Source organism: Mobula birostris, chromosome 3 (genome assembly GCF_030028105.1).
Source record: "Mobula birostris isolate sMobBir1 chromosome 3, sMobBir1.hap1, whole genome shotgun sequence".
NCBI classification, from domain to species: Eukaryota; Metazoa; Chordata; class Chondrichthyes; order Myliobatiformes; family Myliobatidae; genus Mobula; species Mobula birostris.
This window is the reverse complement of record NC_092372.1, coordinates 33,938,166-33,961,830: the sequence shown is the minus strand read 5'-3', so window position 1 is coordinate 33,961,830 and position 23,665 is coordinate 33,938,166. Positions and strand designations below refer to the sequence as shown.

Below are 23,665 nucleotides of genomic sequence, written 5' to 3'. Positions count from 1 at the left end.
GAGGACGGCAGTGAATGGGCAGGTGTAGCATTTCCCCCTTCCTTTCCAGTCCTGATAAAGGTCTCGGCCTGAAACGTCAAAATCTCATCTCCTAACAGACTCCTTCTCCAGCCCTTTAGTGTTTAACATTAACATAGTTTCACCTATCACCTTCCAGCTTGTCCTCCTCCCCCCACCTTTTAATTCTGGTGTCTTCCCCCTTCCTTTCCAGTCCTGATGAAAGGTCTTGGCCTAAAACATCAACTGTTCATTGATTTTCCTGGATACCGCCCGAACTGCTGAGTTCCTTCAGCATTTTGTTGGTGTTGCTCTAGATTTCCAGAATCTGCAGAATCATTCTTCAACCATTCTTTGACTTTTGTAAATCATGCACAGATTTATACAACTGATAAAACACATTAAAAATATCACCAGCAGGACATGTATCTGTAATGTATCTGACAGAAAATACCTATCGAGAAATTATCCATGACTGTATTTGTTTCAAGACCAAAAAGAAGGCTGGTTTCCTAAAAATAATTTTGTACATGATAACTCTGAAGTACAAGGACAGCTCCATTCTGCACAGAGGAAGGTTTCCAATGCTCTATTATATAACTGAATTATTGTAAACCAGGAGATACTTTTAAAGTTAATCAAAAACTGAAGTATGGACGAAATTTGGATTGTGTAACATTGCTAACAATATTTCAAACATCTTAACTAAAGTGCACCTGGATAAAATGAACATTCATTTAAATTTGTCACTATGCTAAAACAATTACTTAGTGATAATCATGATTATTTTACTGCCAGAAACTATTGCAACCATTAATTTTCCTTCCAGATTTATGACCGTAGACTTTACGCAGAAGTCATAAATCTATACATAAAAGTTAGAGCCTTGATTTTTATGTTAGAAAGTCTTTCTGGCAAGGTGCCAAAATAAACTCAGCAGTTACAGTGTTTATATCTATGTATATCTATGCTGATTTATATGTATTCATTTGGTCAATTTAATTTTTTTCCCCCTTCAGTTTCCATATGTTTTTTCTCTCCTGATTTAGGCTATGTCTTTACCTCAGTGTGGTTCTGGGCAGATGTCCAACACTAGCTTCCATATACAAAACAATTCCTCCACATCAATGCTGCCCTTTTTTTAACACCCTGAATGATTGATAATGTCCCCTCAGTCCCTTTGCTTAGAACCCATCTATTGGGGATCTATCCTCTGTGGGAAACAAATACTGCAGACACAAGCCATGAGACCTCTTTGGTTCTTTTGAAACAGAACCTATTCCAGCCATTCAAAAACAGGCCGGACAGGTCCAAAGCAAACAAACAAATGCATACCAACAGATATTTCTTTTGGCCCTTCACAGGTTGCAGATAGTCAGCAGGAAGACAAGATTTAAACTCACACAAGGCTAAGCAGACTCATCACTTCAATCCCTACTTTTCACAAAAAGAGGGTCTAATTGCATACATCAGCTTGCTTACAAAAGGTCACCTTGTAGGCGCTTCAACGCTTTCCCAAAACAGTTCACTCAGACACATTATGAAGTCCTTTATCAAATATATTCAAGTATGAAACAGATTCTTTAAGTGAAGGAAAACACAACTGCAATGCTTCATACTTTTAGATATGTTTGACAAAAAAGTAAACTCACTTTTAACCTACACCACACACGTTTTCCTCAAAATGTTTTATTCATGAGATATATGATGATATATCATTAATTAAATTGGCTTTATTTACTATATCAAATATAACAGAACTATTATAAGCATGCTTTTTTTCGTTTGAAATATTCCATCAGCCAATACCATACATGGACAGACCATTCTACTGGAATTTAAAGAAGGCAAGTGGCATTTTGGAAAAACAACTCTAAACTGTATTTGCTGTATGCCATTTTGTCTAACAGAGCTACAGTTATATACAAATTCCTATGTATGAATTCTTTTAGCTATTAGATACAAATATCCATTTACTTCATAACAAATTTAACCAAATTTTGATCCTTGATCCTAAAACAAAATAAAAATTAAGTCTTAAAAGGCAAAAGTAAATAAGGCATTTTAATACAACTTATCAGAAAAAAACTTACTTTTAATAAGGTTGAACAACTTGACGAAATAGGAAAGCATGATTTGTAGAAAGATCCTTTCGTCTTGAAATGATGTAATCAGACAAAGGTGTAGTGTAGCAAAACCAGCCACAGACCAGTTTCGTAGCCCATAAAAAGGAAGTAAGTGGCACTTCAATGGTACAATGAGAAAAGCTTTTACAACCTCAGCCCTATCAACACAGGGTGTCTGTTTTCATTGTGAGCCAAATAACAGACCTCTGAAAGGCCATAAACCACATTCATTGTCTTAAGCAAAAGGCATTTATTCGCAACCTAACATGGTCTTCTCATAAGGAATCTTTTGTTTGAGTGGCTTTCAAAGAAAAAATATATTCCTTATGTCTGCTCTTCACCTCATACATCTGTTACTTTACAGAATCCTTTTGCTTATCAGTAATGCTCATACACAGGCAATATCTCCACTTGGGGAATTCAAAACTAAGCTGGTCTAAAGACAGAGTATGAGTATGAACTGAAGATAGAGGTCAAATCTCCAACTTATGTCAAGACCCTGAAACTTGCAGAACCTTCAAGTTTGAAACCTGTCTCCATGTGAGGACAATGAGTGATTCCGCAGTGCCATCCTGGCATTGAAACAGTCTAAAACTCCACAAATGCAACAATGTTTAACAGTCTCTATGGAATATCTGCCACACACTGAGCCTAGTGCAATACTACAGAGGCAAAGATTAGAGCACACCAACAGATAGTTACTTTGGACGGTGAAAGAAAACCCCAGAGAGAGCATTCAATGCAAAAACTGATGAACATCGTATTAAACAACAATTACAACACAAATAAAAGAATCTTGGATAGTTGTCACAATAATCGCTTTCCAAAGCTACGTGCTATAATCATATGTGCTTCCTGCTGTGAAAAAAAATCAGTAAGGTGCTTCACTAATTGTCTCCATTATTAGATGCAAAATTGTCTTAAAATTGTCTTAAAGATGCAAAAATGCTTAAACTCCTCAGTGAAAACTGAGTCACAGCAGGAAGCACACATACCTGTAGGATCCCAGACTTGGTGTCTAGTCTGTCAAATGCACAATCACATATAAAGGGAAAAATAAATTCAAAACCCAAAGAAGGTGGCTTAATACAGTACCTCTTTACTTAATTTTAGCTATGATTTTAGCTTTTTGATTCTATCAAAAAGGGTAAACTCAGATTGAAAGTCTGTTTCACACTAGAAATGATTTGATTGTGCATTCAAGTCTATTGAAAGTAAAATTAGCTGTGTTGTTACAAGTGACTTCTTAAACTGGTTCTCACCAGAGAAAATTACACCCTACATTTAAACAGTTAATAAATACCTGCATTGGTAATCAGAGAACAAAGATTTATGGCGATTAGTAAATGTGCCAAAGGCAACATGAGGAAACATTTTTTAAAAAACACAAATAGGTTGTTCAAAGTGGAATGTACTTCCTGGTGGAACCATTTAATGGTAACTTTCAGATGTGAACTGCAGAAATATTTGAAGGAAAAAGATCACAGTACTACTGCGTCAAAGCATGGAATCAGTTTATTGAGTGTTTTTTTCCATAGAGCCAGCCGGCATAGGCTTGATGAGCTGAGAGGCACCATTCTGTGCAGTGTCATTCAATGACTTATTTATTTCATCACAGATACACAATAGCTGGTACAGAAGTAAAAGTGGCCACAATGTGGAGGTGATCTTGACAGTAGGAGTTTCTCAGACAGTGGGTCAGGTTAAACATCACCCGAATGTAGATCATCTTTAACAGTAACAGTAAAGGGCAGCACAACAGCCTGTACTGTTCTATCTTCTTCTATGTTCTAAAACTCAGACTCCACTGAGCTCTTTGCTCACACTGAAATTATCATTTACATGCCAATGAACAAGTGCTGACAGACACAGACCTCTACTGAGAATGGATGTGTGCAACTCAAAATTGTAATTCAGTTCTGTGTACTTCCAACACTAACCACACCAAAAACGCACAGTGAACATTAAGACTTACATCAGAGAGCCATCCCCCAATCTCTTTTTCTATTTTAGCTCATGCATTTATTAGGATGAATGATCGGCTAGATTTTGCTTTACATGACTGTACTTTGGATGATATGTGGACCAACGTACTATGATTCTGACAGTGCAAACAAGGTCTGAAAAGCTGCCTAGTACCAGGCCATGCAATGTCTATTCATTTGGAATGTGAGCAGTTAGGTACAATCAGGAAAATAGAGTGCAGGTAGGCTTAAGACCAAGATCAAGCATTAATAATATTAAAGACTCTCCAACATTTTAAAAGAATCAGTATGAATCAGCGTGTCATCAATATACATAATACATCTAAGCTATTCCCTCTCTCATCCAAACCACGTCTAAATTATAAAGTCCAACCCACGCACATAGAATAAATGCAAGGAGACAGCCTAAACAACTTCTATTAGATAATATAGGGAGAACTATATATAGGCATCCGTTAGTCTCGTGAGACCATGGATTTGCGCCTTGGAAGGTTTCCAGGATGCAGGCCTGGGCATGGAGGACCAGCAGTTGCCCATGCTGCAAGTCTCCCCTCTCCACGCCACCAATGTTGTCCAAGGGAAGGGCACTAGGGCCGATAAAGCTTGGGACTGGTGTCGTCGCAGAGCAATGTGTGGTTAAGTGCCTTGCTCAAGGACACAACACGCTGCCTCAGCTGAGGCTCGAACTAGCAACCTTCAGATCACTAGACGGACGCCTTAACCACTTGGCCATGCACCAACACACAGGGAGAACAGGGTCATACTAAATAGCATGTCAGAACGGTAGAGAAGATTGCAGCTAAAGTTTATCAAAAATTGTTACTCCAGTATGCTATTAAGTAGATTTTTCTAGAAGCCTTCCTTAGGCACATCTATTCAAATTACAAAATTATAATCTGTTTAGTTGGAATATGACAAATGATAGTTTTCAGGTTGCACAATAATGACAGATATTAGAAGCACAATCTAATATGACTCAGTTATTCAGTTAATAGTCTAATAAGTCAACTTAAACACTTGCATTCTTGTTTTTCCAATTTTCTCTCTACTATTAAGTATACCAGTAACTCTAGGGAAATAATCTTAACAGTCAGGTACTAGGCCATAAAAAACAAACTGTACTGACACAGGTGATTTTTGCTGTTACTAAGCAAAGAGAATGGTAGGGGGAATAGAAAGATTTTTTTAAATCTTTGTCCAAAAGCTCCGAACAAAAAGTTCTGTATAAAGATACAGATGTACAGAAAATGAAGACAGCACAGAGCTTGGCTCTACCATCTTTACCACATAAAATTCGGACAAATTATTTTAAAAAGTACATACACTCAATACCAGAGAACTGCAGGTAATGTACACTATATGACTGAGCTCACTCGGAAGATAGTAATAAAATTGTATAAAATAAACAACGTAAAAAAAAGTTCAGAAATGGCTGTTTTTATTTAATCCACAGGAACAACAACATTTGCTTCAGCTATTCAGCATGCTGTCTGGGACTTCAACAAGGTGTCAAATGCAATCATGTTTATGCTCAGGTCCCCGATCAAGTTCTGTGGATATAACACGACATATTCAATTACACTGGAGTTATGCAATTCTGAAAGCCTACACAGGAATAAAATTGTTTCTGTTTGTCATTTATAATTTTATCTTAATATGGGGTGGTACAGCAGTTTAGTGGTTAGTAACACTTTACAGCGGCAGTGATCGCAAGCAGGGTTCAATTCCTGCTACTGTCTGTGAGGATGTTCGCCCTGTGACCACGTGGGTTTCCTCCTGGTGTTCCAGCTTCCTGCCACGTTCCAAATATGTACGGGTTAGGGTTAGTAAGTTGTGGGCATGCTGTGTTGGCACCAAAAGCCAGATACCAATGTAGCACTGCCCCCACCACAATCCTCGGATACAAAATGATACTGTATGTTTTGATCCTTCAATGAACATGTGACAAACAAACTAATCTTAATCTAATTTAGATATAGTTCTGTCTTACCTGCTTTGTGATAAATTTGAGGTTAGCAGGACTTAATACTTCATTCCAACATTTTAGAACAAAATTACATTTCAGACATAGGATAAAACATATGGAGGTCAATAATTATTTTTCCCCCAGAAGTACTTGTGAAAATGACAATTGATATCTAACTGTAAAGACAACTAAAAACTCAAAGCAAGTTTGTAAAAGTATAAAAAAGATAAAAACACAGGGAAAAGCCACTTGTAGTATATCATCACAGATGATTACTTAACCCTAATGACACTAAATAGCTTCTTTTCAGTGCCAGCTGGTGGAAGCAATTGGGGAAGGGTCAACAAGTACCAGTTTTATCCAAATTAAGTAGGGTTCAACATGCTAATGAATTTAAGATAAAAAAAAGTGTGAAGTTGAAAACGAATCAAGCAATAAGATATATAGGGTGCAATTTTAATTGGTGGGTGAGGCAGGAACAGGCTATGCATTGGAAAAAGGTAGGCCAAGTTTAAACTACTGATAAAAAGTACTTGCAATGTCTGGCTTATGGCAAGAAAGTTTTGTTGGAAGCTTTGGCTGGAGTATTGTGTTCTCGGCAGAGCACTTCAGGAAGCATGTCAAGGCTTTGTTGAGGGTACAGACAACATTTGTTGGAAGGGCATCAGGAAAGACAGAGTTCAGTTATGTGGAGAGACTGAGGAAGTGAAGTGGGTCCTAGAGCAGAGAAGGGCATGTGGAGATTTGATGGGGTGTGCTCAAACTCAGAGTAGGTAAGGAAAAGAAGTTCCACTGGGAGAAGGGATGGCATTTGGAAAATACAAGTTTAAGAAGTCTGACGAAAAGGAATGGCGTTAAAATGAGCAAGCTTCATTTTGAAAGGCCAGTGAGTTGTGTAATTTGAAGTGCACCTGAAAAGATGGTAGAAAAGGCTGAACATTTTTCAAAAAGCAAAAGTGATACATGGTTTTTTAAAAAAAAACAAGAAATGTAACCCAACCAGTGATTTTGAATGTGGCTTGCACACATGATAGCTTAACACTGTAAGAGACTGCACTAACACGCAAAACTCCATAAAGCAGGAGTAAGTGATAATTGAAATGCAAGTTCTAAGTCGAACAAATATTCAGTTAATTTATGTATATCAAAGTTTCTTTTGTCAAACTCTGCCAAAGGTGTTGACAGTTAATGTGGGAGCAGGTTTTCACATTGTACAGGCAGAGCAGCTACCGAAAGCATTCGCCCATCCTACTGAATGTTGTTCTACTATCAGAATGCTGCAAGAAAGTGGAGTCACCTGTTAGATGCAACATTAACTGACCAGGCCAATGGCTTATTCCTGTGCTGTAACTTCTCACACATGGCAAACGATAGAATGGAAACAAGCCCTTCAACCACAAAGCTGCATCACTCACCAAACACCCATTAATACCAATCCTACATTGATCCTATTTTGTATTTCCCCCACATTCTCATCAACTCTACAGATTCTACCAATCAGTTGCACACTAGGGACAAATTACGATGATTAATTAACTTAACACCTTTGGGACGTGGGACAGACCAGATCTCCAGAAGAAACCCACACAGCAATAGGGAGAATCTGCACAGAGAGCACCCCAAATTAGGACAGAACCCAGTTCTTCTAGCTGCACAACTGTGTATTTTCATTTTTTTTAAAAATTGCTTCCAGTTCAACGTTCATTTAAACATCCCTCATCAGCTGGTACTGCTTGAGAATGATCACCACCTTCAAAGTTATCACTAAGAATATTAATTACGAGATAATATTAATTACAAGATTGGTGTTTGGTGTCGACAGCAATGTATGACTATCCATTACGAAAGCAAAATTCCGCAGATGCTGGAAAGCTGAAATGCAAACAAAATACGCTGGAAATACACAACACGTCAGGGAGCATGAATGGAGAAAGCATTAAGTGTTTCAGGTTGATGATCTTTGATCAGAAATGGCTAAGAGCAGGAGTAACAAGTTCATATTTATGAAAATTGAGGAGAGAAGGGGAAAGGGAAAATTGACAATGGAAGGGAAGTTGCTAAGATTTATGGCCAAAATACCGTAGATCGTAGCAAGAGGGGAGATATTTTTTCTGATGTTTTAGAATGTGAAAGAAGAGGTAATAAGAAATAAAGGAGCAATTTCTCAAAGAACACCATAAATACTGGAAATATGAGAAAAATGATGGAATTGCTGAAATTTTCAATTCAATGTCGATTATAGTGTAGAGTCCAGGACCTGAAAAGTTAATTGATTGTCCGCCCATAGATACAGCCTCACCTGCTGAGTGTATCCATCATAAACACAAATTTTAATTTTTTGTAACACACACAAAATGCTGGAAGAACCCAGCAGGTCAAGCAATAGTAATGGGGAAGAAGTCGATGTTTCAGTCTGAGACCTTTCATCAGGACTGGAAAGGAAGTGGGAAGAATCAGCTGTTTTTTGATAATCCAACCATGTGATTGGAAGTTCAGAGCTCTGGATTAACTTGAAAGCTCTCTGTAAAGGACAGCAAAAAGAAATGTAAACAAGGCAGTTGTAGGTGGTTAGGCCTGACCTACTGGTCACTTCCCTAGCCACTAAAATGGAAATAATCAAATTCAGGAAGCAGAGTTGATATGAAAAAGAATTTTATTATGTATTGAGAGACAACAAACTGGAACTTACTGGTTGTAAGGATGTTGGAATCAGAGGCGATCAACAATTTAAAAAGGAAATTTGAATAGAATTTTGAGAAAAATAATACCACTGTGCCCCAGGAACAGAGTGACGAAATGAGACCAACTATATTCTCTTGATATGTTTGGTAATGGAGCGCGGGTGTGTCACAAGGCAGTCCCCCAATTTTTGACAGGTCTCACCAATGTAGGAGGCGCAATCTGGTGCACCGGACACAATAGATGACCCCAGCAGATTCAAAAGTTTATTTATTATCAAAGCATGCATCCGTATACAACTTCGCAGGTGAAATGATGCCTCACCTCGAATGACTGTCCAAATGCAAAAATGACTCTCTACCATCAACCCTCTTCTATTGCCAGGCTAATTTTGAATCCAGTTTACCAAATTGCTCTGGATCCCATTCGGTTTAATTCATCAGACCATCCAATGCCTTCTCTGTCACTGATGACAAAGAAATTAGGAAGGCTAAGAAAGGTCATAAGTAATCACTAATGGACAAGATTAAGGTAAATCGGAAGACATTTTAGAAGTAGAGTATATTGAGGACATAAGGATAACTAGGGAAAGCACAAGGCCCAGTAAAGACAAAAGGGGATAACCTGTCCATGCTGAAGTCCTAAATGAATGCTTTTCATTGGCATTCGCAAAATAAATGGGACTTTGTTGATAGGGATTCTCTGAAGAGAAAGGTGACTTTGAGTGCAAATCTCCATAAAGACTAAGTACTCAATGCCTTTGCAGGCTTAAAGGTGGATAAATCCCCAAAGTCAGATGAGATTTATCTCAGGCTGCTAGAGGAGGCAAGTGAAGAGACTCCCATGGCTCTGAGATTTTTAAATCTTCACTGGCCACAAGTGAGGCACAAGGTGACTAGTGACATCAAGCGTAAACTCCCCTTTTTAAGTAGAGCAGGAAACAACAGTTTAGTAATTACAGATCTGTGAGCCCATTATCGGTGGTAGGGAAGTTACTTGATGGTCTGACGAATTAAGCCAAATGGGATCTAGATCAATTTGGTAAACTAGACTCAAAATTAGCCCAGCAATCGAAGAGGGTGATGGTAGAGAGTCACCTTTGCATTTGGACAACACTAATGGTCTGGCGTTCCAGGGATCAGTGGCTGGGACCCTTGCTATTTGTAATATACATTAAAGGTCTGGGTGTGGCTGCAGGAGGCATAAATTTGCAGATGACAGAAAGATTAGTGGAATTGTTAACAGTGGGGGTGGCTGGGGGGGGGGGGGCGGGGGTAGAAATGTAGCCGTAAAGTGTTAGTGAACTGAGATGAGAAATGACAGATGGTTTAAGCCAGATAGATGTGAGGTGATGCATTTCAGGAGTACCATTGACGCTAGGATATGCACCACGAATGGTGTGGTTTTAGAATGTATTGAGGAACATTCCAATGTCTAAAGATCCTTGAAGGTGATTGCCCAGGTAAATATGATTAAGAAGGCATCATATAGGATGGTGACCTTCATTAGTTGGGCCTCTGAATACTAAGAGCCTGGATGTTAGTTATGTTCCAACTTTCTGAAACAATTGGTCTTGCCTCAGCTGCAGTACTGTGCACAATTCTGGCCACTGCTCTCAGAGAGAGATGTAACAGCACTTGAGAGGAAACTCTATAATCATGAGTAAGTTTAGGCAGTAAATGTGCCTTTGCCCTTAAGACAAGAAATAAAAATGATCAAAATGTGGATAGATGTCCATTAATCAAGCAGACAGGTAACTATTATGTCCAATGGCTTTTTGTTACAATTTATTCTCATACTCAAATTATATAAATGTAGGTGGCAGGGAAAGCATTTTAAAAGTTCTTACACCAAATTATAAAATTCTGGCACTCGACTATAAATGGAGCAAAAACTGCCTTCAAGAGTGCATGGAGATTAAATGTTAATGTATCAACTGCAGTTGCTGGAAGTCACATGCCTAGGGCACAATATTTCAGAAAAAATGGTTTAAAAATCTCTGCATTTTCTAGCATGTCACAAGGTAACAACTAACCTCAGTTTCTCTCTTAAGGACTTGAGACAGAGGAACAGAATGGAGACATTCATTATTGATATGAATCTTCTGCTATTTTTGCAGCAGAGGGGTGATCTTAACCTGTTAACCATTAACTCAGTCTGAGTTCAGACTTGAGCCCTAGTCATACCAGTGTAATTTTCCATCTGAATAACAATTTTTTTTTACAATTGAGCTGAGATCCCATCACATTATCCACTCCACGTAACTTTCTGCAGTGCTTATGTTCAAGAGGAAATAAACAGAACAAATACCAGAATATATGTACTTGCTATCTGGAATTTCCCGCAGATGTGGTGAATATTTACAATAGCATCCATTGCCACACTGGTATGTACAACCTCACACCCCAATATAGGTGAAAGGTCATTTGAAGATTTAAAGAGGCTAAGCAGGCAGAAACTAATGCCTATTCTGTTGAAAAGCTCAACACTTAAAAATTCGTGGTCATCTTCCCAAGAAGTCTAAAAGGACTAGTCCTGACCTTGACTTGCAGACTTTAAGAAATTAAAATTATAACTCTGTCCTAAGAAATTAGATTATCAAAAAACCTATGTAACAATTGACTTTAAAATTAAAATTCGCTTCTACAGGGGTTCCTCAAGTTTTGAATGTTCGGCTTGAGAAATTGTGCTATAATGCCATTGCCCCTTTGGATAGATGTCTTCCGTTTACATAGCCATTATGAATAGTGCACCCACAGGGATACAGTATACTGAAATGCATTTTGCTCAGCCCTTTCAATTCACAAAGTTTTGCTTAATGAAATGTTTTCCAAGGCTCTAAATCACTAAAACAAATCACTCCTCCGAAGACTACAAGCATGTTACTCTACCAATAATGTTCAAATTTTAGTGGTATGTCAATAAAGCAGACATTGTTCAAATTCAAGTGTGAATTTCTTAACAAATTCCAGCATTTGATACAGTATTAGAGTAAAAACTTCAGTGACATGATCAGATGTGTTCACACGTGTTGCAAAGGAAATTATGTTTTTTTTATGTACAAGTTGTTCATGAAGGACTGAATATTACTGTTTACTAACAGAGGATGAGATAATTATGCAGAAAGGTTTTGCAAGTTGATCAGCAACTGCCAGTCTCTCTCTTCCCATCAAACAATAAAACATTGTTAAATTTCCATCACATTATCAATTACTGTACAATGAAAACAAGGGAGGCTCTGTATGCACGCATCCCACACCTTGTGAAAGCTGCTCAACAAACTGGGGACTAGATCAAATTCTTCTCTTCAAAACAAATGAAAAACAATTCTATCCAACCAAAAGCTTGAAATAACAAGCCTAATAAGACAAGTGAAAGAATTTTATCATTTGGTTTAAGAAACAGAATTTAGAAATAACATCTGCATTGTCTGCAGTTACATGAACCTGATGTGGGAAAAGATCACAATGAAGTTTTAAGAATACCAAAAGCCAAAGAGCATATTGCACAAATACATTTTTGATTACTAACTCATCCATGTTTTGATTTTTTTAAATTTCTTATCAAGCTGGGGGAAAGTCACAGTTACTGTCCAAACATATCTGCCATTGTTTTAGACCAATAGGTTCACTTTTTTGGGCATGTAAATATAGATCAAGGGGCCAATATTTACTGGGGTAGGTTTCCCAAAGCAGCAAGGACAGCCTTATCCCAGAGTACTCTGAGCCAGTGTATATTTAATTCCCAGGTATGCAAGCAACACACACAAAATGCTGGAGGAACTCAGCAGGCCAGGCAGCATCTATGGAAAAGAGATTTAAATGATGGGGCAGGGGAGGGAGAAACACAAGGTGATAGGTGAAACCTGGGGGTGGGGGGTAGGGGGAGGGTGGTGAAGTAAAGAGCTGGGAAGTCAATTGGTGAAACAGATAAAGAGATACAGGTCTGGAGAATGGGAGAATCAAATAAGAGAGGGCAGAAGGCCATGGAATAAAGAAAAGTGGGGGGCGGGGAGCACCAGAGAGGCGATGGGCAGGCAAGGAGATAAAGTGAGAGAGGGAAAAGGGGATGGGGACCATCTCCTTGCCTGCCCATCACCTCCCACTGGTGCTCCTCCCCCCTTTTCTTTCTTTCTCCCTTCCCTCCCCCCACCTTTTAACTCTACTCCTCATTTTTTCTTTCCCTCCCATCCTGTTGAAGGATCTCTGCCCAAAACATTGACTGTACTCTTTTCCATAGATGCTGCCCGACTTGCTGAGTTCCTCCAGCATTTTGCGTGTGTCACTTAGATTTCCAGCATCCACAGATCTTCTTTTCTTTGTCCCAGGTGTGCAAGTTCCTTTTTTTTAAAAAAAACACATTTCCTCCTTAGAATGATCCTAACTGATGGGTTAACCATCCTGTTGAGGGTTAAGAAAACCTTAAGAATTGGTCACCACCCAGAAGTGAGAAACACAACTGTTCCTCCTTTCCCTCGAGCACTCTGGAAAAGTTCTTGTCTCTTCCACATGGACGTTCGCACTCCAGAATTATACAGCACAGAAACAGGCCCTTTACCTACCATGTCAATGTTGACCAATCCTCTTCAACAGCAATGGTGATTCAAGTGTTGGTCTAGAAAACCTTTTAAATGCTGTGAGAGTGCCTGCCTCCAGCACACATTTAAAAAGCGTGTTCCACCAATCACCCTTCCTCAGATCACCTCTGAGCACTTTATCCCTTCCTTACCCTGGAGGGGACAAAACTGAAAGAATTCCAAACTCCTTGCTTAAAAAAACAAACAAAAAAAAATGTATGTATCATCTTGCAGGAATTTTAATCACGTCAATGATCAAATGACTTGTTGTGCAACAATGACTTGACCTTTTATTATCTTTGGTAGGATTGTGGATTTCGGTAACTTGGTGTCATAGCAAGAGAATGTAACCGGAGTTCAGTATGACTAACCAGCAGCTGGAATTGGAAAATCAGCTTTGCTGTTTTATACAATAAACAGCTGTATGAAGCAAAAAGCTGTAAAGGCAAATGTGAAAAGGAAAATACACATATTTGTCACCAACAGTAGCGACTTATCTTGGATCTTCTGCAATATGCCATTGCAATATGTTATCTATAATATCTCGCATACATGAATATAGATCAGAATTTGTATATATGATAATCAAGACAGGCACTGTAGATCATTAATGAACATCATCATTCCAGCTACAGATTTTATATAAGCATTAGCACTGAGTCACAACCAAATCGTTGTGTTGGAGGAACAACTCTGTGGAAACCTACAAAGCTATTAATTACTAGAGTCCTTTCATTTTGTGTACTAAAGGAAAGCTTATCTGAAACTGATCTAGAGCTTTTATATAACAAAGACAGCAACAAGGGCAGCTCAGTGTCACGGCTGATTGACCCTGTTTTCGCTGCCAGACTCAATACCAGTGTAAGCTAGTGAAAGTCAATACACAGCCTGTCAATTTCCATCAACTCCCAGTGCAAGGTATAGCAAGATGGTGTTATTCATTAAAGCAATTGTGCTTGCAAAATATTACTAGCTGGGGTAATGCATATGTAATTGCATGCTACTCATTAACATCTGTTCATTAGCATTACCTTGCATAAATACCTTATGTTACATGCAAATAAATAATTACATCATGAGCAGCAATTCAAAACCTGTAAATGTTATCATACTGTTACTGTACTTCAGGCATCCACAACCAACAAAAAACTACAACCTTCAGCAACTCCAATCAAAATCAATTTGTATTGCATCTTTAAAACTCAGATGAACAGAGGTTATACACTAACATATGCATTCATGTTTAGTGGTGATCAAATTCAGTTCATAGGTGCAATCAAGCAATAACCCAAAATGCAACATTACATAATTGCACAGGATATCAAAGCGCTCCATAAAATACCATGATATAGTAACTTTCTCACAACTGTTGCCAATCATTAATTCCTAAATAGCAAAAGAAAAGGGTTTCTGGTAAGTGGATATGTAAATCCTTTGTGGTGCCTTCATAAAGTTTGTAAAGTGATATCACCTCCTATGGTCAGCAGGATAAAGACAGGCACACATGAACTGAAGCCTTTTTGCAATGTAAGCTAAGAGAGGATCTGATGATCTACCATTCCACAATGTAACTGTAAGAATCAAAATTCGGTGCGCTTCAGCATATCCCAAGGAGTATAAAGCACCCTGCCATGCTGATTTGGCCAACACTTTACAAACTTTTCAATCTACTGATAGTGGGATACAAGCCACTCAAATGGTATAGTGCATAACAACTTCCTCAATAGATTCTTCCACTGTTCTCACTGGATCAGTGGTGTCACTCACACCCCTTTAATCAGAAAGTTGTTCTAGGGCACAAAATTCTGTCAACCAAAGGACTAGTTCATTTCTCAGTTACAGTATTTGGATAGATGTAATAGAATTTATGGTGCTCTTCATTGAACAGCAGCTAAGTTCTGACTAGCCTTTATCAACAAATTCTTTAAGAAATTCTGCCTGAACAATTTACTTTGGTATCATTTATGCACAAATTGCCCTACTGTAATGACATCCATTTTTCAAGAGTACAGTGGATTCCAGTTAATTGGGGATTTGGAACAACTCTTAAAGAACAAAAACTAAAAGCGAAAATAGCCGTTATTCTCTTTGTTTAGTTGGGAGACTATGCTGCTTAACTGGGGCAGGAGACTGTTACCGAACAGTTACTAACTAGTGTCTGTCATGTGAACTTGTGTGGCTATTAGACACTACACTGTGCTTAGAGTGAACGGTTTTCAAATAGTGTCAGTTGTGCGTGCTTGTGTTCAAAAAGCAGTGACTTTTGTCACTGCTAGTTGGCAAGAAATAAGCAGTAAGACAATTCAGAACAGTTTTGCTCACTATTTTCTAGCATTCAGGGTTGAGATGACAAAAGTGAATGGGAGTGAAAATGAAATGATTTTTCTACTTCAACAAGATAGCAACTATGAAGAATTTGAAAGTATTGACAATCATCTTGAATGTTACAATGAAAATGAAGAATTGGAGAATGCAATTGTCAATAGCATTGTATGAAGATGGTCCATTTTCTACACTAGACATCTGCACCAAATTTGTTCATTTATAGTTAATCAAAAGAATATGCCAGCATATTTAGAGTTAGATATGGCCCTTGTGGCTACGGGGGTCAGGGGGTATGGAGGGAAGGCTGGGGCGGGGTTCTGAGTTGGATGATCAGCCATGATTATAATAAATGGCGGTGCAGGCTCGAAGGGCCGAATGGCCTACTCCTGCACCTATTTTCTATGTTTCTATGTTTCTATACACTGGATGAATTCCTTCATCGATAATTATTAGGAGCGAACACAGTTTTATAGTACTGCCATAGTATTGCTAGTCTTCTAATTTGCTCTGTATTTCATTTAAATACATAATTTGTTACTCAGTTAAATGGTATGTTGTATTTTCTATATCGTTTTAACTATTTCCATGAAACTTTGTCTAATTGAGGCAACCGCTTAACTAGGCCAAAATGTACTGGTCCCAATATGTCCTAATTAATCTGAATCTACTCCATTTCGCTATTTTGAAATATTTTGGCTGTTGTGAATTGTGCCACAAATATTTTTCTCTTTATTTTTACTGTTTGGAAAATAGAAACTCTTGGCCATGCTCTTGTCTGATTTGCAATATCTATATTGGGACTCTAACTACATAAACAAAGATCAACAAAATTAGTAACAATCGTGTTTTGATACGAGTTTAACCTTTTAAAAAGATCTCAAAATACAAGCATAAATATTTAGATATGGACAAATTAAACCCAAGGCTCATCTTGAAAAGTGATCAATCTTCCCCACCACCCCAAATGGACCTACCTCAGAATTCCAGCATTTTATGAAAACAAGAAATTTTGCAGATGCTGGAAATTCAAATCAACACACACAAAATGCTGGAAAAACTCAGCAGGTCAAAACTCAGCATCCATGGAAATGAACAAACAGTCGACATCTCAGGCCAATGCCCTGCTTCAGGATTCAATGTGAGAGTTCTTCCAGCATTTTGTGTTCCCTTGTCAAAGCGTTCCACACTCTAGCAGGGAGAGTGAATACTATTAAACCAGTCAAATTGAAAACTTTTATTTGATCTTTTCATTCCTCACAAACATTCCAACTGAAAGGATGGGGTTGCTTACGGGAAGATGTTTGACAAAAGAAAAGATTCATTGTGCTTATTTCATTTAATAGGCATTTAAATGTCTGTGAATCATGAACTTCAAAAGACTCAATGATGCCACTTAACCTTCATACACACAGAAGTCATTAATTTTGATTAACTTCAGATAAATTAGCCTGAGCTGCATTTTCAACACACTCCCTTTCGCACAGTATATGACACAATGCATGATGCTTTTAATATTCCTTATCAGCAACAATTCAGTTTTTTTAATGGTCATTAAGCACAATGAACGAGGTAGAAATTCTTTTGTTAAACATATATGGATACAGGTACCAATTACTCTATTTTACATGGAACTGCTCCTAGGAATAAAAGCAAGGTCAGGGGCTAAAAGTTGCTTTACTACCTTTTAAACACATTAAAAGAGCATTATGGGTCATGAAGACCTTCAAGAGCTACAGTCAAGTGCTTACAGGAAGTCGCTGTAAGGACACGGGTGCAGTCCATGAATGCTTGTGCATTTAAAATTCCTGCAGCATCAACCTGCACATTTCAGCCTTGCTCTTGTAGAATGAAGGAAAAGTAAATGAAATTTTCTCTGCTGGAGTACAGAGCTTGAATAACCTCCCTGATGAAGCAGTGAACAATGAATGTGATAATGTGGCAGAAATCTGTAGCAACCGCGCCTGCAATAATCCTGAGGCTAGGAAACTGAGAATGACCCGAGGATGACCATAACCATGAATTCCATGGGCAAAGCAGTTCAGGAAATGCAGAAGTTCAAAGATCTCTGTTGGGTCAAAGAGTTCAGTCTGAGTGTTGGCCTATTGATTACCAGGGTTTGGAGGAAACAAGGTTAGTAAAAAACCAGTTCTTCCGCAAGAAAATAAACACTGCTGCTTTTCTGATCAGTGAGTTTAAAAATCTCAATGAAGCTGAATTTTGTTCCATTAACACCATTTGGAGATGTTTTATCTCAGAAAATAATTGCTGGGATAATCAAATACTCTACCAAAATTGTCAGGAGCCAAATTTCCTGGCAGAAACATCTACAGCATTGCTCTGCTCAGCATTAAGTCAATTCTCTTTATGGAGTTTTATGAAGGAATGACAAGACACAAATATATACATACAACATAGAAATCAGCAGGGAAAACAAGTAAAACATCATCTTCTGCTAAAACCATCCATCCCTTAGATCTAGTGTTTAAGGGAAACAAAGGTCAAACTAAAATAAATGCGCTGCTCCAAACAGCGCTATATGAGGTCATTCTTACCCTCGGCCATTAGGCTCTATAACGAGACAACCTATAGTCGGGGAAGTGATGACCCCCTCCTTTTAGACAATTTGTTAACCAACCTGGCTCGGACAGTTTGTTAACCAACTCAGCCCGGACAAACAGGACTGTTTGAGGAAACTTATTTTTTATTCTTTCTTACTTCTCTTCTAATATTTGTATATCTGTGCACTTGTGATGCTACTGTGACACTGTAATTTCCTTTGGGATCAATAAAGTATCTATCTATGTGGTCAAGATGGCACACCACATTAAACTGGTTCATACAAAGCAGACACGGCACAGAATGCAGGCGTGGCCCAGGAATGCCCAACCTTCGCTAGGACAGTAGGAGTAGAGCAACAGGCATCAGCAGGGAAAGAATAAAGCCCAGAGATGTCATTTGTCATCAGAAGCCTAATATGCAGAAAGGTGTGATAGAATTCTATCAGCTTGAATTACTAAACTTTGTCTTTTCTCCACAAATGTGTCCTCAGTTGCTGAATGTTTCCACCATTTTATAATTTTAATGCAGATATTCAGCATTAACAACCTTAGAAACAAAATGCATGATCACTTTACAAAATTCAGAAATTTATGCAGCTAGAAACTGGACTGCCCCTTTACTGGTGCGTTCAGCACTCAGTCAAAAATTGAGTTCTCAAAAAGAGCAAAAATATTGTTAAGTGTCTGTGTAAGTGTCTCAAAAAGTATCTTAAACCACAGTCTACATGGGTCTGGATAAGGGTAACATCACTGTACCACAGCTCCTAGCAGAGCACCTAGAAAAGATCAGCTCTTAAACACATCATACCTCATGACACACAGCCTGAAGGGGAGAAAAGAAATCCGAAAAGGCAGAAAGGCAGACAAACGTGCATCGCTCCTCGAAATGGATATCACTGCATGCCTTTGGTACTTGTGACATGATCACTGAAACAAACATAACATTATTTTCTCATCACCCTCGAAAGACTGTGCATGGGCTGAGCATTTTGGAACGAGCATGCTGGCTAACAGTGTCCCAATATCAGTACAGTAACCACTTAAGTGATGTTAGTGTTGTGCTTCTCACATTTTTTGACTCTACAGTAACAATCAATTATTGAACTTGGAAGCTCAATTTATTTTACAAGGGGTTGAAACATGTGTTAAACAACCACTGGAACCTGAAATTCTGATACCATCAAAATGCCAGATTTAGTAATGTGAATTATGACCAGAACTTGTCTGTCTAATTTTAAGTTTAATGCAAAGTAATTTAGAAGTGATCACAAACACACATAAGAGCAAAATGAGGCCATTCGGCTCATTGAGCCTGCTCCGCCATTCTATCATGGCAGCTTTATTATCCCTCTCAACCCCATTTTCTCTGTAACTTTTGACATCCTAACTAATCAAGAACCTATCAACCTCCACTTTAAATATACTCAATGGGTTGGCCTCCACAGCCATCTGTGACAATGAATTCCACAGATTCACCATCCAACCACCCAATGGTTAAAGCAATTCCTCCTTATCTCAGCTCCTTTTCTCCCCTGGCCCTACTCATCCATTATAGGAAACACCCTCTCCACATCCACACTATCAAGGCCTTTCAAATTTTTATTTATTTACTTATTGCGATCCAGCATGGAACAGACCCTTGCAGCCCTTTGAGCCACACCGGCCAGCAACCCCAGATTTAGCCCTAGCCTAATCATGGGGCAATTAACCTACTATCCGGTACATTTCTGGACTGTGGGAGGAAACCAGAGCACCAGAAGAAACATTCCACAGGGATGACATACAATCTCCTTAAAGATGATGTCAGAACTGCAAACATCAACACCCCGAGCTGGAAAAGTGCAATGCTGCCCGCTACTCTACCGTGGAGCCACCTATTCGACAGGTTTCTATTAGATCCCCCATCATTCTTCTAAATTCTAGTGAGTACAGGCTCAGAGCCATCAAATGCCCCTCAGACATTAACCTTTTCATTCCCAAAATCATTCTTATGAACCTCCTCTGGATCCTCTCCCAATGCCAGCGTGCCTTTCAAGTTTTGAGGAACACATGTTTAAAATTTGTGATACCAATCCTGTTTTCTGTGTTATCATTCATCACCCTCCTAAATCCAATGCCTCTCCGAATTCTCTGTATTCTTATCCTCTTATTATCTTGAACTATGACAGGATTCTCATCTCTGGTGATTTCAGTATTCATATTAATGATCTCTCAAATGCATACGCGATGGTCGCTGAATTCATGAGCTTACTAGACAGCCTAGATCATACCCAGCACGTCAATGAGTCCATCCATCAACTCAGAAATATACTTGATCTAGTAATGACAAAAGAGTTAAATATTATTAATGATTCATGTCTGATACTGCTGTCTCCGATCATTTTTGTGTATTTTTTGATGCCCTCCTGCCTGGAGCCAAGGCCATGAAAGTCATTACAGTTATAAGCGGTCTCTCGATGCTGCAACGCAACTTAAATTCTCTGAGCTGGCTAGTTTAACTCACCACATGACTTAAATGGCTCAGTAAATTAAATGGTTCATTCTTTCAACAATAACTTGACAAATATATTAAACACAGTGGCCCCACCTAGCTTTAAGAAAAATATCACTTAGTAAAACATCACCATGGTTAAACAATTCTGTCCATGAACTCTAGAGATCATGCAGAGTAACTGAGAGAAAATGGGAGAAAACTGGACCAGAAGTCCACTGCAATATTTTCAAGGAAAAACTAGGCTCTTTAACACTGCTCTATGCTCTGCAAGAAGAACCCATTTTTCCAAGACCATTAGAGAATAGTGGAGATTCAGAAATGTTGTTCTCAACTATAAACTGACTGTTGAACTCTGCCCAAACTGTCATGTCCTCAAGTCAAGCATCTGCCACAAAATGTGAGGAACTCTCCATATTTATTTATCTACAATATTATTTCTACTGGGAAGAGTAGAGCTACAGATACTAGTAACCTCTGTAGCCAACCTCTCAAAAAGAAAGAATCCATGTCAAAATTTACAAGCATTTCTGAGTCAGAACTCTATAACTTGCTATCTCGACCCTGCCCCTACCGCACTTTCTTTTAATAGTGTTTTCAATTCTGTTAGGAAATTATAAACACATCCCTTGAAACTGCAGTTTTTGCAGATGCCTTCAAAACTATGGCTGTCTAACCCCTACTTAAAAAAACCAAACCTTGAGAGTGAGGCACTAGCTAACTAAAGGCCTATATCAAGTCTTCCCTTCCTGGGCAAGATCCTTGAGAAAGTAATTTTCAACCACTCATCAATTTCTGAATGAGAACAATACTCTAGAAAAATTTCAGTCAGGTTTTAGAGCAAACCACAGCACAGTGACAGCCTTTACCAAGAACATCAGTGACCTTGGCCTCAGCACTGATGCCAACAGAGGCTCAGTTCTAATTCTTTTATATCTAAGTGTCGCCTTTGACACAATTGACCACAACATTCTCCTACATTGTCTGGAGAACTGGGTTGGCCTCTCTGATAGTGCCCTTAATTGGTTTTGGTCATGGACCTGACAAAAAATTTGTATGCCTGTCTTGGAGACCGAGTTTCTAAGAGATATAATGTATCTTTTAGTGTTGCTCAGGGAAGCCGTCTTGGTCTTCTACTTATCTCGTTATACATGCTTCCCTCAGGAGACATCATTACAGAGTACAGACATGATTTTCATAGTTAAGCAGATGACACAGGATTGTGCATTTCAGTTGACCCTGATGATGATATCACCCTGTCTTCTCTGACTTTGGGTATAGCTGCAACAAACAAAAGGGAGAGCAATAATTTCCTGAAGCTACATGAAGATAAAACTGAAATAATTATGGTTCATCCCAAAGCCAGAAGAGATAAGTTTCTTGATAAACTTGGGAACTTGGCCCAAAACTGCTCACAACATTCCAAGTGCAGTTTAACCAATGTCTTTTAAAGCCACAGCATTACACCCTTGCTTTTATATTCTAGTCCACACAAAATGAATGCTAACATTGCTTTTGCCTTCCTTACCACAGATTCTACCTGCAAATTAACCATTAGAGAATCCTCCATAAGGACTTGTAAGTCCCTTTGCAGCTCTGATTTTTTGAATTTTCTCCCTATTTAAAAAATAGTCTACACCTTTATTCCTTCTATCAAAGTGCATACACTTCCCTACATTATATTCCACCTGCCACTTCTCTGCCCGTTCTCCCAATCTGCCTAAGTCCTTCTGCAGATTCCTTGCTTCCTCAACATACCTGCCCTTCCACCTACTTTTGTATCATTCACAAACTTGACCACAAAGCCATCAATTCCGTCATCCAAAGCTTTGACATATAACATGGAGTTCTCAATACCAACCCTTGCAGAACACCACTAGTCACTGGCAGCCAACCCAAAGAGGCCCCCTTTATTCCTCACTCTCTGTCTCCTGCAATGAGTCAATTTTCTATCCATGCTAGTATCTTTCCTGTAATACCATGGGTGCTTATCCTGTTAAGGACCCTCATATGTGTGGCACTTTGTCAAAGGGCTTCTAAAAATCCATGTAAACGACATCAAGTGGCTCTCCTTTGTCTAACCTACCTGTTATTCTCAAAGAATTCCAACAGATTTGTCCTGTAAGATTTCCCCTTAAGGAAACCATGCTGACTTCTGCCTATTTTATCATTTGCCTCCAGGAACCCAAACCCTCATCTTTATTAACGAACTCAAACACCGTCAGATCCAAGATTGTATCTAGTTGTAGGAAGCATTCCCAATATCTGAAGCCAACCCATACTTTTCAACTGAGCTGAATCCAAGGAAAGCAGAACTTTCATGGTAAATACTGCAAATAAATGAACCTGAACTTAATGCATGTTAACACATTTATAAAGAATATATTTGGAATAACAAACAGCTCCAACATTACCATTTAAAAAAATATGTTTATTTCAAAATTGCAATAGATTCATGTGCATTTTACCTGGGACCTAGGGTATGCAAAACCCTGTCAGCCTAAATTCAAGCATTCCCACTCCTACAACAGCACAGTATGAAAGGAGTTTTCAGTACATTTGACAAGTTAGGATAAATCAAAGCTTGGACATTTAGAAGCATGGTGATAAGTTCAATTCACTTTGCAACTTTAATTTTAGAAATAGACTACTGGAGACAGATCCTCTTTAACATTATTCAATAGCATCTGTGCTATCCCTGGCTGAAGGTCACTGCACTTCACTATGTGGATCAACTAAGACACAGCTCATTTACTGCTTTATGTAGTGTGGTAATGCTTTGCAAGTGTAAAGACTGCAGCCATACCATACTTAGATATGTCACTCGAACAGCAAACTATGAAACTATGCTTGCCCACAGGGAAGAAATGGAAACATCTGTGTCACATCACAAATCTCACAAGTATAAAGTTGCAACTGCTTCCTAATTTAAAAAAAATCCTGTTCAAGGTGATATTTTACA

At 38.6% G+C, this 23,665-nt stretch overlaps 1 protein-coding gene across 5 annotated transcripts in view; it reads right to left on the bottom strand.

The window, feature by feature from the left end:
- The window catches only part of setbp1 (SET binding protein 1), a 265,306-nt gene that overhangs the window by 174,611 nt on the left and 67,030 nt on the right, over positions 1-23,665 (bottom strand). The window contains exon 1 of one of the 5 annotated variants that reach the window (XM_072252444.1): positions 13,315-13,498. The exons of the other annotated variants lie outside the window; for them this stretch is intronic. Within the exon in view, the coding sequence (XP_072108545.1) occupies positions 13,315-13,317 (3 nt within the window). The 5' untranslated portion in view covers positions 13,318-13,498. Of the gene's footprint in view, positions 1-13,314; positions 13,499-23,665 lie in introns of those variants that run through there. 5 annotated transcript variants of the gene reach the window in all.